This window comes from Terrapene carolina, unplaced genomic scaffold (genome assembly GCF_002925995.2).
Source record: "Terrapene carolina triunguis isolate 2854851 unplaced genomic scaffold, T_m_triunguis-2.0 Scaffold55, whole genome shotgun sequence".
NCBI lineage: Eukaryota > Metazoa > Chordata > Testudines > Emydidae > Terrapene > Terrapene triunguis.
Window position 1 is genome coordinate 1,769,421 of NW_020664406.1, and position 16,068 is coordinate 1,785,488.

Sequence of the window (16,068 nt, forward strand, 5' to 3'; positions counted from 1 at the left end):
GAATAGATTTCATAACTAATTAACAGACCTCATTGTGAGACTGCCAGATACAGTTCTTTAATAGAAAAATTTAAATGTTAGATTAATAATTTTTTCATGCTGGTGTCTACTCTAAGTGAGCAGTCATTCCTTTCCATTTGTATTTGGTTTCTAGTTTTGAGAAACTTTGTGACTGATAATTTTTTAGAAAGTTTGAGTTTAGATTGCATGAACTTTACATGTTCCTTGGGGAATGTATTGATTTTTCTACTTGTAGCAAAAATTATTCTTAAATTAGCTGGTTCTGGATAGCCAGAGACTGAATACTGGACTAGATGGACCATTGGTCTGATCCAGTATAGAAATTCCTATATTGTTGGGTTTTTTTAAAAATAACCACGTTCTAGAACATATTGTCCCCTAAAATCATGTTTATAACCTGTTGGGAGAGGGGATCACGTGCTAATTGGATTTTTTAAAAATAAGGACAAAATGGATGGAGGAATTGAAACAGAATGAGTAGGAAACAGGAATGAAGGAACAGTACGTCTGCATGGCAAAAAAGCCCCATGGCAGCGCATCTCAGAGCCCGGCTGTACAGCCTTGGGCTTGCGCTATAGTGCTAAAAATAGCCATGTAGCCATTTGGGCTTGGGCTCTATATCTTCGGGAGAAAGGGGCTTTCAGAGCCTGAGCCTGAATGCCTAGAGTTATTCGTAGCACCATAGCTCAACCCTGAGTCTAGAGCCCTGGGTTCAGACTCACTGTTTTGTTTTGTTTAGACATACCCAAAAGCCAGCTTACCACTCAGAGTGTTAGTGAAATGTATTGTGTCATTACTTTTTACATTTTATTCTATTTCTATGGGAAATGGCTAATAGCGCTGTCAATTTTCAGAGCAGAAATACAGGTGTTGGTTGCAGAATATTGTTGACAGCAGGACTCTGGTCAAATTGCTGTTAACGTTTTGGCATGTATTGGAGCTAGATCAAGAGCTAAGTGCCAGCCCATAGCAGAAAGCATTCCCCTTCAAAACCTGTGAAACCATAACACTACTGAGTGCTTACTTCAAGTTGGAGAGGCTCTGCTGTTTCGTAGCTTGTAAATGAGATTTAACATGACCACAACATTTTTCATTACAGTTCTTTCTTGTTGAAAGAGCTCAGCCAGATCTATCAGGTTCTAAAGGAATAAAAAGTCACTCTGGCATTCATACACTCCTACAGATGGTAAATAATTAGACAAATTACGTTTATAAACTCCCAAGTAGATTTGTAATTACAAAAAGTAAATTCAGTGTTAGTTCAGAAGTTCTTCACTTTGTACCTTCTCGCAAAAGATACTTCCTTTTCCTGATGTGTTCACTTGACATCAAGTGCGTATAAGATAGTCCATGATGCAACATTCTTATAACTCTGTTTAGCTACAATTTTGTCGGTTAACAGCTATCACAAATATACTTTCCAATTTTGCAAACAGGTTCATAAACTTTTTGTTAAACTTTTTACACAAGGTGGATTTATAGGTGGATCTACCCAACACCTTCTCTTTTTGTACATGATTCATAGCTTCCTTTCTGCAACTTGAGATGGAAATCTATTTAGTGTCTTCCTTTGGATCTGCAAATATAGTGAAACTATTCTATGAAACCTCTCAATACATGGTGTAGTCTGTGTGTTTAGTGGACTGGGCATCAGTAACTTTATTTGTTAGCAAGAACTCAGATCTTTTATTTCACTGTATCATTAAGTCACTTAATCATGCTGGGCCTTAAGTTTCCCCATCTGTAAAATGGGGATAGTGATTTGTAAGTTATTTGAGATCCTTGGATGAAAGGCTAAGAGCCAAGCATTATTCAATTGCTTATCTTAAAAAATGCTAAATCTGTCAGATCCGTGTCATATTTCTTCTCTGTATTCCATGAGCTCTGATACAGTGGCCTTGTCATTGAGTAATGTTTCAGCTGCAAATAAATTTACTGAATAGCCTTGTGATTTCCTTTAATGTAGAAAGTAGCAACTCGGTATTAAAGAAAGACTATCAATGCAGCAGCTACTAAGAATGGAATAGAATGTTAAAAGATAGAAATATTTGTGCTTAAAGTTAAGGGCAAATAATACATTTTACCATATTAGCATAGGTGTATTTAACATTAGAAAATAATACACATTATTTATAATAGTGCACTAACTCCTGCATGAGAGAATTATCCTGCACTCCAATATATTTTCTCATTCCATGCCTATAATCCATTTCATAAAAATACTATTTAAAACTAGGCCTCAAAGATTCAGAAAGAACAGAAGCTCTATCCACCTACTCAAAACAACTGTTTTTAAATTAAGTATTAAAACAACATATGTCTGAGGTAATTAGAAAGGAGGAAATACTATGAACCGGATCAAAAGTTCATTCAAGTTGCTGTAAAAACTCCTACTGACTTCAGTGGACTTTGGGATCAGGCCCTGTGAGAATATCACATTTTAAATATTTAAAGTCTCAGTGGTAAAATTTTTAAGCTGCAAAATCTGTTGCTGCATGACTTAAATATGCTTTCTTCCAATACAGAAAATGAGTCAACTGAATGGTGATCTGTGGAGGAATGTTACTGTTTGTTAGTGCTGCAGAAGTCAAAATTAAACCACTAAAACTAATCAAACACAGGAGATGCATCAAACTGCTATTTGTAATCACCTCCATCTATTTTCCAGATTTTTTTTTTAATGTTGCAATCTAATTATGATTTATTTTTAGTATGAGTTATAAATAGCACTATTTCAAGTGAATTACATCTTAACCATTCATGAATGGAAAAAGTGTGACTTTTCTCAAGTATTTATCTGGTGATTTCTTATTTAATCAGACGCATCTCTGATTAACTACTGAGTTATGATAGTTGGCAACACAATAATTTTAACATCTATTTTCTTTTTATATATTACTGATGTATTTGGATTAACACTGGAGAGCTACAGTACAACCAAGCATCCCAATAGTGCAGGCATTTTATTAACATTTTCCTTTAAACTTTTCTTTTGTCATTACATTTCATATCAGAAATAACTTTTTATCCCCTCAGGCAAATGAAATGTTATTCAGTGGAAGGAAGTTGACTGCGCAGGAAGCTTGTGCAAAAGGATTGGTATCTCAAGTGTTTTGGCCGGGAACATTCACACAGGAAGTAATGGTTCGAATTAAGGAACTTGTCACATGTAATTCAGTTGTAAGTTTCATTTTATTTTCTTCCATTTTATAAATAGATTAATAATGAACTACATCATTCACTCATCTTTCTAGAAACAATTCGCATGGAATACTTGAGATAAATTATGTAGATTGGAGCACAAAGTTTTAATAACGCATTCCAATATTATTAGGCTCATCATTAAAGAATAAAGAGGTCAAGGAGAGAGGCACCTCTCAAATTATCACACGCTGTAATAGATTCTAGGATTAATAACACAAGGCAAAATCTAAGTTATTAAGAGTATACTCCACATAGAAAGAGACTAATACTAACTCACTCCAAATTAAAATAGTTGCCATAAGAACTGAGCAGAAATACAGAAATGAATGGCAGGTGTATTGGGGGGGGCGGAGGAGGGGAGGAAGAGAAGAGTCTTTGCTTTAACACCACAGTGTGGCTAACTCCTCTGTGTTTAACAGTAGCAATAGTGTAGTCCAGGGGTAGACAACCTATGGCACGCATGCCGAAGGCGGCACGCGAGCTGATTTTCAGTGGCACTCATACTGCCCGGGTCCTGGCCACTGGTCTGGGGGGCTCTGCATTTTAATTTAATTTTAAATGAAGCTTCTTAAACATTTTAAAAACCTTATTTACTTTACATACAAAATAGTTTAGTTCTATATTATAGACTTAGAGAAAGAAACCTTCTAAAAACGTTAACATGTATTACTGGCACGCGAAACCTTAAATTAGAGTGAATAAATGTAGACTCGGCACATCACTTCTGAAAGGTTGCTGACCCCTGGTGTAGTCAATAAAATCAGTCAAAAAACAAACAACACTGAAGTTTCCAAATTTGGATGGAAAATAATCCGTGATTTTTCCTTCATCTCAACAGCTGGCTATAAATACTAATAAAACCAGGGTGGGGTGGGGTGGGGTGGAGGAGGAGAATTTTTTAACCATCTTTAAGTACTAACAGTCTCAGTCCCTTAATGACATACCTGCTCAAAGTAGCTTTTGGGGTCAGCACTTCATTTGCCCTAGAAAGAAAGAACAGACTCCGCCACTTTCACATCAAAGAACCACTTACACAATGTAACTTAAATATTTACCAACATTTTATCACACATCAAGAGACTAATATAAATATACTTGTACATAAGAACCATGAGTATAAAATTCTGGACACTCCGTTAAATTAGGTTTAAATTCTCAGAGATGCACATAGTAAGAAGATACAGGAGCCTTTCTGCTCCTGCCCACAGGTGGCAGTTGCGCTCCTGCCAGCTGGAGTTTTACCAAAATGCAAAGTATATTTTAAACTACTAGATAGTCACAATCTTCACAACAAATCAACATCAGTTTCTGCTTTTATGAAGTCTTTGTTTTCGGAGCAGGGCAAAAGAATTGTCTAAAAATCATCAACTTTAGCATTTAAAAGCAGCCTATGAAATTTTACTTAAAAATAAAAAAAAGCTATTTTTTAGATGTAAGGTCTACCAGGTTATAATTCAGACAATCCTGGAAAACACAGTGTTGTGATCAGAATTTACCAAGTTGTTATATGACTTCTGTCTCTTTTAATACCATCTGTAAAGTCTGGTTCATACTCAAATATTTCCACTTTTATCTGGCACAGAATGAAGAAGCTCCTGTATTTACTTTATGGAAAAGTAACTGCTCAATGTTGGACATATTGTCCCCTAGATTCGTGTGCATAATTTCTCTTAGCAATATTGGGATTTGCCCACATACATCTACAGGTGACTATTCCACTTTACTAACAAACATTTAGCACACAGATTACTAATATCATTTGTGGGTTTTGTGTTACAGGTGCTTGAAGAATCCAAAGCTTTAGTCCGTAATATCATGAAGGTGGACTTAGAACAAGCAAATGACAAGGAGTGTGAAGCTTTAAAGAAAATCTGGGGCTCTGCACAAGGGATGGACTCTATGTTAAAATACCTGCAAAGGAAAATCGATGAATTCTGATGAGATGTGCACTGACACTGGAATTGTATTTACCTGGACATCTGGGGCATAAAAATGCCCCAATTTTATTTTGAAAACCTGTTACCAAGTCACCCATAGCTCAAAGCTTGGGGATGGGATTGGAAAGACCCTCACGCTTATTGTCAAGGGGTTGTAAAGTACTGTATCTTAAAAAAGAAATGAACAAAAAAACTCTCCCTATATATATATATATATATATATATCTTTATATACACAAACTAAAAATTATAATGGAGTGCACTACCAAACATCTCTTTGAGGCTCTAGTTTTTGTTATCATTGGCTAGTACTGTATCAGAAAGAATGGGGTGGGGGGGGGGAATGAATTGTGTTGTATTATTTTGTGTGTGGCAGGGAAGTCTGAATAATGCTTCCCCCCCTTCACTAAAATACAGAATTGAAACGGGTATTAGCCAACCCCTACTTTCACGACCCAACAAGTGGCTTAAGATAAGGCATTGTCTTGATCTCAGAAGAAGGTTGAAATACCTCAACTAATGGAACATTCTAATTTTTTTTTGTTTGAGAATAAAACCCTATAATGAAAGATTTAATTAGATAAATATCCCAAAAAGAGTGTGCTCAGGAGCTATGCTAAGAAAACACTCAACCCCTTTTTTGGGGGGGAACATGTCTAATTCTTACTTAGATAGCATAAAGAAACCACTGTCTCTTAGGGGGGGAAAAAGCTTGTTTTGCAGTATTAGTGAATCACTGAATATCTTATGTATATGAATATCCTAAGTTATAAGTTAGTTTTAGTGTTTTTTTAAATAGTTTTGATTTTTTTTAATAACTACATAAGTGCTTCTGTTGCTGGGTGAGAATACTACTTTCTACACAGTATGGTTTTTTTTCTATTTGCTGGATTAATTGATGTATTACACCAAAAATGCATTTTAGGTTCACTTAGAATATATTTTATTTAAATAAGTTAAAATTCTTTTGGCACACTATTACATACAAAAACTCCTTTTATAAAAAACTACCTTATAGTAGATGTTTAATGTTCTTTGTCTATGCTTTTTTATTATTTTAAATATACACTATATATACACAATATGGTGTAAAAGAGTGCCCTCTGTAAATAGACCTATTTTGCATTCCTTTCAGGACTGGTTACTGATTCCTGACTGCAGATATCTACTATTACTTGGGTATCTGTGCTTGCAATCTTATTGAATGTATTATGAAGAATGAAAAATCAAACCTTATTTTTGTACAGTTTTGAAGTTTATACTTGGAACTGACCACCTCCCTTCCTAGTGGAGAGCTGTACAGTATGTAAATTGCTTTTACCTTGGATTGGTACAGTATTTTTGCATCTGTGGGACCTACTTTGTTCTAGTAGTTTGAACTATATATAAACTGTACAATCTGTAAAGTTTTTATAGAATAAATATTCAGCTGTGAAAATTGGTTAAAATAAAACTAATATTTCTTAACACATTTTAAATGGGTTTCTCTCAGTCCTCTTTTTCAAAGATAAGCTTCCAAGATAAAGGAGTCTCCTCTTTTTAACAAACCCTGTAAGTGATGGTATTACAGCAATGAAAGGTTAATGCTTTAATCTATTACATTTTCCCCTCAGTGTCAAGTGGAAAGTTGAGTCTATGCTGTAAACCATTCTGTTAGAGGGAAAACAGAATACATGAAGCTATTCTGTCTCCAAAAGACTAATCTGTTTATGGTAGGTTCTCCTCCCAGGCATTTCAAAAGGGTAGAATACAGTTTTTCCCACTAGTTCTACGAACCAGTAACTGAAATTTGTTTGGAAGTGATCATATTGAAGGGAGAGAAGAAACCCAGCATGCTAGACCAGATTCTGATGTGTAGAATTTCAGCCAGATACTCATTACACCCCTCTCTCATTCTAAATAAGCCTTACGGTGAGTATATATTGCACCTATATCCACTTTCATGCTCCTTTATGCTGCCATGGCATTGTAAAGGGGCCTTAATGTAAATAAGGATCAGGTCAGAAATTCTTCCAACATGCTCATGCAGACAATTCAAATGGAAAGGAATCCCACTTTTGCTACACCATAGTAATCAACGAACTCAAAAAAGCCCCAACCTCTGCTGGATAGGGTGACCAACCTGTCAACATCCTGTATGCCCATGTGTGCGCACACTCGCCAGGCTGCCTGCAGAACTTTATCTAATCATGCTGGTCATGTGTACAACCCGTTTCACATACATACGATTACAAACCTGACCCTTTATTCTGTGGGATGCTCCCCTAACCTTCATCATAATCTGACCATGTGCCCCCTTTTTTTTGTATAAGATCCATGAGAAAATGAATGATCATATAATGTGACCCATAAAAGAAAACCCTGAAATTGAGATGTGGTTAAAATAATTAAAGCGAGATTAAATTGACGCTCAAATCCAGCTCTCCAAGATCTGTTTGGGGATTAATGGGTTCTGGCTATTATGCTGTTTGTTTATAAACAGCAGGGACTCTACCCCAGTCGTTCATACTGTAACTATGACAATGCCTACAAAAATCTTCCTACTCAATGTCACAAGCAGCACCTACATGTAAACTGTCAAGGGTCATCAAAAACACATGCTTTTATACTTTGAGATACGCAACATTGTTATGTACCAAACTAGACCGAAAAAAAGCTCTCGCTGCTAGGCTGATTCTTCTCTCCCTTCAAAGTCAAGAGAAACTCCATTAAAGCCTGTGGAGTTATGCTGATGTAAAACCTGGGAGCGAATGGAGACAGACACAATCTATCTCCCACATTCTAACATTTAGATGTAGAGTTCTCTCTGTATGTATGTATTGGATAGTGCACTAAATTTGCCAGTAACTTTAAAAAAAAAAAAAAAACCAAAAAAAAAACCCACTATTGGACCCATAGGTTTTGCATGTGCAAATGTTAACACCTGCACACATATAAGTGCATGTGTAGACAGAGGCTGGGCACTCCAGATTTACCTCCTAAGAATCAACAAATTATTACAAAAATGGAATTTGATACACTATTTTTTGAAGGTTAGCTTTTGAAAAAGATTGCAAATTAACGATTTTGGGAAAGTTCCAGCTTAGAAATAGATTTTTTCCTCTTTTTTGCATTTGCCTCCAAATCAAAAGCTTGTAGGTACTTACACACCTTGAGCTTTTCCTCCTTGTGCTTTATAACGAGTGCCTCAATTATTAAATGAATGTAAATTCAAAGTCATATCCAGCAAAGCGGCACCCTTCTTTCCCCACTTGTTTAATGACACTCGGGGGATGGGGGTTGACACAGACACTTCAAGGCATGTGTTTTTTCAGAAGTATCACCGGTTCCTCACAAAACTGGACTGGTGCTCAAAGTGTGGATCAGTTTAGGACAGTGGTTCTCAAAGCCAGTCCGCCGCTTGTTCAGGGAAAGCCCTTGGCGGGCCAGGCCGGTTTGTTTACCTGCTGCCTCCGCAGGTTCGACCGATCGCGGCTCCCATAGATTCATAGATTCTAGGACTGGAAAGGACCTCGAGAGGTCATGGAGTCCAGTCCCCTGCCCTCATGGCAGGACCAAATACTGTCTAGACCATCCCTGATAGACATTTATCTAACCTACTCTTAAATATCTCCAAAGATGGAGATTCCACAACTTCCCTAGGGAATTTATTCCAGTGTTTAACCACCCTGACAGTTAGGAACTTTTTCCTAATGTCCAACCTAAACCTCCCTTGCTGCAGTTTAAGCCCATTGCTTCTTGTTCTATCCTTAGAGGCTAAGATGAACAAGTTTTCTCCCTCCTCCTTATGACACCCTTTTAGATACCTGAAAACTGCTATCATGTCCCCTCTAAGTCTTCTCTTTTCCAAACTAAACAACCCAATTCTTTAAGCCTTCGTTCATAGGTCATGTTCTCAAGACCTTTAATCATTCTTGTTGCTCTTCTCTGGACCCTCTCCAATTTCTCCACATCTTTCTTGAAATGCGGTGCTCAGAACTGGACACAATACTCCAGTTGAGGCCTAACTAGCACAGAATAGAGTGGAAGAATGACTTCTCGTGTCTTGCTCACAACACACCTGTTAATACATCCCAGAATCATGTTTGCTTTTTTTGCAACAGCATCACACTGTTGACTCATATTTAGCTTGTGGTCCACTATAACCCCTAGATCCCTTTCTGCCGTACTCCTTCCTAGACAGTCTCTTCCCATTCGGTATGTGTGAAACTGATTTTTCCTTCCTAAGCGGAGCACTTTGCATTTGTCTTTGTTAAACTTCATCCTGTTTACCTCAGACCATTTCTCCAATTTGTCCAGATCATTTTGAATTATGACCCTGTCCTCCAAAGCAGTTGCAATCCCTCCCAGTTTGGTATCATCTGCAAACTTAATAAGCGTACTTTCTATGCCAATATCTAAGTCGTTAATGAAGATATTGAACAGAGCCGGTCCCAAAACAGACCCCTGTGGAACCCCACTTGTTATACCTTTCCAGCAGGATTGGGAACCATTAATAACAACTCTGAGTATGGTTATCCAGCCAGTTATGCACCCACCTTATAGTAGCCCCATCTAAATTGTATTTGCCTAGTTTATCGATAAGAATATCATGCGAGACCGTATCAAATGCCTTACTAAAGTCTAGGTATACCACATCCACAGCTTCTCCCTTATCCACAAGACTCATTATCCTATCAAAGAAAGCTATCAGATTGGTTTGACACGCTTTGTTCTTTACAAATCCATGCTGGCTATTCCCTATCACCTTACCACCTTCCAAGTGTTTGCAGATGATTTCCTTAATTACTTGCTCCATTATCTTCCCTGGCACAGAAGTTAAAGTAACTGGTCTGTAGTTTCCTGGGTTGTTTTTATTTCCCTTTTTATAGATGGGCACTATATTTGCCCTTTTCCAGTCTTCTGGAATCTCTCCCATCTCCCATGATTTTCCAAAGATAATAGCTAGAGGCTCAGATACCTCCTCTATTAGCTCCTTGAGTATTCTAGGATGCATTTCATCAGGCCCTGGTGACTTGCAGGCATCTAACTTTTCTAAGTGATTTTTAACTTGTTCTTTTTTTATTTTATCTGCTAAACCTACCCCCTTCCCATTAGCATTCACTATGTTAGGCATTCCTTCAGACTTCTCGGTGAGGGGAGACAAAGAAGTCATTAAGCATCTCTGCCATTTCCAAGTTTCCTGTTACTGTTTCTCCCTCTTCACTGAGCAGTGGGCCTACCCTGTCTTTGGTCTTCCTCTTGCTTCTAATGTATTGATAAAAAGTCTTCTTGTTTCCCTTTATTCCCGGAGCTAGTTTGAGCTCATTTTGTGCCTTTGCCTTTCTAATCTTGCCCCTGCATTCCTGTGTTGTTTGCCTATATTCATCCTTTGTAATCTGTCCTAGTTTCCATTTTTTTATATGACTCCTTTTTATTTTTTAGATCATGCAAGATTTCGTGGTTAAGCCAAGGGGGTCTTTTGCCACATTTTCTATCTTTCCTGACCAGCGGAATAGCTTGCTTTTGGGCCCTTAATAGTGTCCCTTTGAAAAACTGCCAACTCTCCTCAGTTGTTTTTCCCCTCAGTCTTGATTTCCATAGGACCTTACCTATCAGCTCTCTGAGCTTACCAAAATCACCTTCCTGAAATCCATTGTCTCTATTTTGCTGTACTCCCTTCTACCCTTCCTTAGAATTGCAAACTCTATGATTTCATGATCACTTTCACCCAAGCTGCCTTCTACTTTCAAATTCTCAACGAGTTCCTCCCTATTTGTTAAAATCAAGTCTAGAACAGCTTCCCCCCCCCCCAGTAGCTTTTTCAACCTTCTGAAATTAAAAGTTGTCTGCAATGCAGTCCAAGAATTTAGGCTCTAGGCCAATGGGGGCTGCGGGAAGGGCGGCCAGCACATCCCTTGGCCCGCGCCGCTTCCTGCAGCCCCTATTGGCCTGGAGCAGCGAACTGTGGCCACTGGGAGCCGCGATTGGCCGAACCTGCGGACGCGGCAGGTAAACAAACCGGCCCGGCCCGTTAGGGGCTTTCCCTGAACAAGCGGCGGACCGGCTTTGTGAACCACTGGTTTAGGAGACATCTCAGCACAGTAAGCCTGGGGACTCTTTTCCCACAGAACCTCTCTCTAATCCTAAGATTTTGCCAGAAACGCCTTCTGCAAGAATTGTTTGATTCATTCTTTGTTTGCAAGGAGACGTGTGCAAGTTTTCCAGCCAATATTCCCCAGCAGGTATTTGAATTCAAGTTGGCCTAATCTAGAGTTTTACCTTTAACTATTCTGAAAAATCTCTATCTTGGCTTAGTTCCCAGCAAGTCTCCACAGCAAATCATTCAGGAACCCATACCATCTAATAAAGCTGATCAAAGCAGGGTTTGTTCTCCTATGTAAAAAACACTGCAAAGAAACAGAAACAGTGAACTGGTAGCTGTGAGGACAGAGACATCCTCCTAGTTCGCATAAACCAGGTATAGCGTGTAAAAAGTGACCAAGATATTTTAAATCTGTTTTCTCCATGCATTCCTCTTTTGGTAATGATGCCTTCTTTCTCTAGCATACGTTTTACCTATTTTTGTAAAGCTGTGTATGTATTTACAGTGGTAGATAAATCTCAAACAACAATAAATTCCCTGAGTCTGAAGCTTCAGATTTAGCTTCTAAGGGCCACACTCAAGTTTTGCTTCACTTCCAGTGAACTACAGAAAGAATGGTTATATAGCTTGCAGTAACTTCTGTGCTTGAGATGTTTTGCTCACTCCAGATGTGCATATACCTCATGCACATTGAGATTGGAGTCTCTGAACATCAGTGTCCCTTGGGCCAAACCTGCTCCCGCCACCTCTCCCGTAACCACTACCTGAGGGCATGAAAGGCAGAGTGGCTCAACAGTCCCTTGCGTCTCTCTGAAATTCTGAATTTCAACAAACAAACGAAGAATGGGGATGGAGGGCAGGTCATGGTATCACCACTGACAACATCTCAAAGAACCACGGTTACTGCAAAGGTAAGTAACTTTTTGTTGTTCTTCGTTAGTGTGGATCCCACGCTAGGTGACGGGAAAGCAGGTGGCAGTCAGGTAGGTGGGATTGAAGAGTCTCATCAGCCACTAATTAACTACTGTGACACTTTGTCACCATCCTGAATCTGAGAGTGTATATACTTGTTCAGTCTTCTCAGGATAAAGATCTGCTTTTTTCTTTGGAATAAGGAAATATGGGAAGTAGAAATCATTTTCTGAATCACAGAGGTACCTTCTCTAGGGTTCCTTTTCAGTTTATCGTGAAAAGGGTCCCTCAAGAGGGACAGGGGACGGGCCGTGAGGCAAAGTCTGGAAATGAATAAAGTACTCATGGGGAGACAACTTCTAATGCCTATTTGGCAGTGATTATTCTAGGCAAAGATGGCGTTCAAAGATAAGGTTTGAGAATGGCTCTAGTATGGCCATCACATTGCAGTGTGGCAGTGACTGAGAAGTTGGTGGCCTCTTTTGTGAGAATATGGGTCTCTTTCTAAGGATGATCACTGTTCTTTGTTTGGTCTGAGCATGGGACCAGAAGGACTTCCATCTTGAGGCCAGGATATCAATGCTTAGTGATCCCAAAGTAGCCCTAGAGTCTCTTAAGGAATGTAGGGCCTGTTCTGTGTGGCTGCTTAATAGGTCAGTGTTCTCAAAGGGTAGATCTTCTGTAATATTTTGTACCCTGGTGGAGCTACCCCATGCCTGAAGCCCTCCTTGCTGTGATTGGTAATTCAAGATGTGTAGCTGGAGTGAAGCAGGGAGTAAACTTTTGTCCCAGAGATCCAGCTTTTTAGGGTCTTTATCTCAGAGAGTAGCTTTTGATGGACCAGGCTGTCCAGCTTTCTCCTGGATTGTAGAGATCAGCAGAGATCCACGGAATGTGTGTAGATGCCCTTCTGTAGCATCTGATCTGTTTTACGCTTGCTTGCTAGTTGGGGCAAGGATAGTAAGGTTGTTAGCTGGCTCCAAACTGTTTTGATTAATAGGTATTGCTAACCTTCCCAGAGCAGAAGATATCAAGTTATTTACCGGCCTTTTCCCTTAATCAGTGAGGTCTAAATCTCCCGTGTGTCAGTAATTTGTGAGAGCAGCTCCTGAAAGGCTCTGAACTCATCCAGCGCTTGTAGCAGAGGGGAAAGGCGTAGATAGGGTTGTTTTGGTTTTTGGGGTGGGGGAGGTGTTTAATAAAAGTAAGAAAAAGTTTTTAGAAGAAAAACATGAGGGGGATATATAGGGAATTCACCCTAGTTATGAAAATTTATAGCAAAGTGCTAAGCGGTAGCAGGTAGACACACTCTGGCTCTATCTCACTACCACAGATAGAGGGAATTAAGGGACAGTTGCAGCTGCCTTTTATATCCACAGGGGGCAGGCATGGCCCAACTTCATACCAGTTCGAAGATTCCTGTCATGGCTGCGTGAGGCTCATGCACATTTAGAGTAGGATCCACACCACTACTCAGTGAAAAGCTTGCACTGGCTTTTCGTTCCATAACCCAACCCCCTGCTCTTGTGCAACTATGTAGGGGCCAGCTACAATCTAGCCCTAAAGACAGGTGTTTTCTTTTATTGGGAGGGGGGATACAGAAGAGGGGAGTTAGTAGATACCAACAAGTGATGCTGTGGATTGAACTAAAAAAAACCTTGTGCCATTTTTGAATTAGTGTCTGGCTGCCAACACCGACTCAACAGCGTGCCGCACTGCTATGGGGACAGCATCATTCCCCAGCAGCTGGGGGGGCTGTATTACAGCAATCAAAGCTGGCTCGACTCAGCATTGGACTTTGCTTAATGCACCACTCAGCAGATGATGCAGGAGCAGGACAATATTCTAGAGCAGCTGTTGCTCTTAAAGCCACCATCCATAACCACCACAAGAGTAAGGGCTAGAGGCGGCAAGTCACCATTCTCCTTCTGTCTAGGACTGTAATGTCCTGAATAATGTGCACAATCTATAACCACCCCAAGCAATTTGATCAATAATTTCTTAGGGCTGGGCTATAAATGAAGCAGAGCCAGCACCTCCAAGAGAGAAGATTGTCTGCTCCCCACTTCATTTTTGTTTTTTAAAGCAAGATACCCAGCATCTGCATTCTTCGAGTTCCATGGCCAGCACAAGCACTCCGCAGGTCATGAATTTGGCTCCTTTAATCTCTCTTGCTTTAGGGAATTTCAGCTCCTAGGCACAAGTTTCCAGATCCTTGAAAGATTGGATGTATAACATATGTGGTTTGTCTCCCAGCAGGACTGTTTTCAGTATCTCACAGAGGCTGCTAAAAGGTCCTTACAGTTGTGATTTCATAAAGAGCAGGGCTAGGCCTAGATTTGTCCTGTATCCATATTTGGACAGCTCATACCAGTCTATTCCTGGAAACAAGCAAACACTTAACCCCAAATCAATCTAATGCTTCTGAAAGGCGCTGCTGGCACTAGAAGCGGAGAAGTCATGTTGTCTCCACAAAACAATTGTAGCACAGGTTGTACCTGCAGTGCACGTTCCCTACAACGCAGCACCAATGCACCTCAAACCAAGTAGAGGTTATGAAGCAGGTTAGTTTCAACACCCATTCAATTCTTGTCTTCTCTGCTGTGAGGGAGGTGCAAGTAAAGTGAATGGTTATCAGCACTTTTGTTTTTAAACATGAGCCTCACCTCTGCCTCTGTTACACTTATGCATTAAACACACTGACACCTGCTGCATCAGTCAGAAGAAAATAGCCTGAGGTGCATACACAAGTTGAGGATGAGAGGACAATGCACATGCTGTGAATGTCATTTCAGCCAGATAGTTGTCCTTATTACAAGGGACAAAATAAGATTACAGAGGAGTGCCCCACAGTCAGGGAGATAGCAACCACTGCAAATAAAATCCTTTAATTGGGTTGATTCCTTTAAGCAACTAAATGCCACTTGAAGATGGAAAGATGACTAATCTAAAAGTACGTAACAATATTTAGCATGAAAATCCTATCCAGATAAGATCTACTCCCTCAGAGAAATTCTTCTAACAATTTCTGGGCTAAGGCAATGTCCCAAAACAAACAAATACATCTGTTTCCATGAATAAGCCATCCGGGAATAGGCTGGACACAGAACTGAAAAATGATTTCATTAACAAGGGTATGTTGGCTTCAGTGAGAAATGTGGAGGTGCAAGCCACACAGTAAGTGTGAGCCTATATTTTATTTAAAATGGAAGAGGGAAAAGTATAGCATACCTTTTTCTGTATAAAGGCATGATGAACAACAATCACCACGTACAGCACCTTGCACTCCACCTATGAACATAAGAACATAAGAAAGGCCGTACCGGGTCAGACCAAAGGTCCATCTAGCCCAGTATCCTGTCTACCGACAGTGGCCAATGCCAGGTGCCCCAGAGGGAGTGAACCTAACAGGCAATGATCAAGTGATCTCTCTCCTGCCATCCATCTCCACCCTCTGACAGACAGAGGCTAGGGACACCATTCCTTACCCGTCCTGGCTAATAGCCATTAATGGACTTAACCACCATGAATTTATCCAGTTCTCTTTTAAACTCTGTTATAGTCCTAGCCTTCACAACCTCCTCAGGTAAGGAGTTCCACAAGTTGACTGTGCGCTGCGTGAAGAACTTCCTTTTATTTGTTTTAAACCTGCTGCCTATTAATTTCATTTGATGACCCCTAGTTCTTGTATTATGGGAATAAGTAAATAACTTTTCCTTATCCACTTTCTCCACATCACTCATGATTTTATATACCTCTATCATATCCCCTCTTAGTCTCCTCTTTTCCAAGCTGAAGAGTCCTAGCCTCTTTAATCTCTCCTCATATGGGACCCGTTCCAAACCCTTAATCATTTTAGTTGCCCTTTTCTGAACCTTTTCTAGTGCCAGTATATCTTTTTTGAGATGA

The 16,068-nt window shown here is 39.6% G+C and overlaps 1 protein-coding gene across 1 annotated transcript in view; it reads left to right on the top strand.

Moving 5' to 3' along the window:
* LOC113407907 (chromodomain Y-like protein) overlaps positions 1–5,511 on the top strand; it is a 173,575-nt gene extending 168,064 nt beyond the window's left edge. The window contains exons 6-7 of the mRNA XM_026658782.2: positions 3,058–3,201; positions 5,005–5,511. Of these exons, the coding sequence (XP_026514567.1) occupies positions 3,058–3,201; positions 5,005–5,163 (303 nt within the window). The 3' untranslated portion in view covers positions 5,164–5,511. The remainder of the gene's footprint in view (positions 1–3,057; positions 3,202–5,004) is intronic.
* Positions 5,512–16,068: the final 10,557 nt, after the last annotated feature.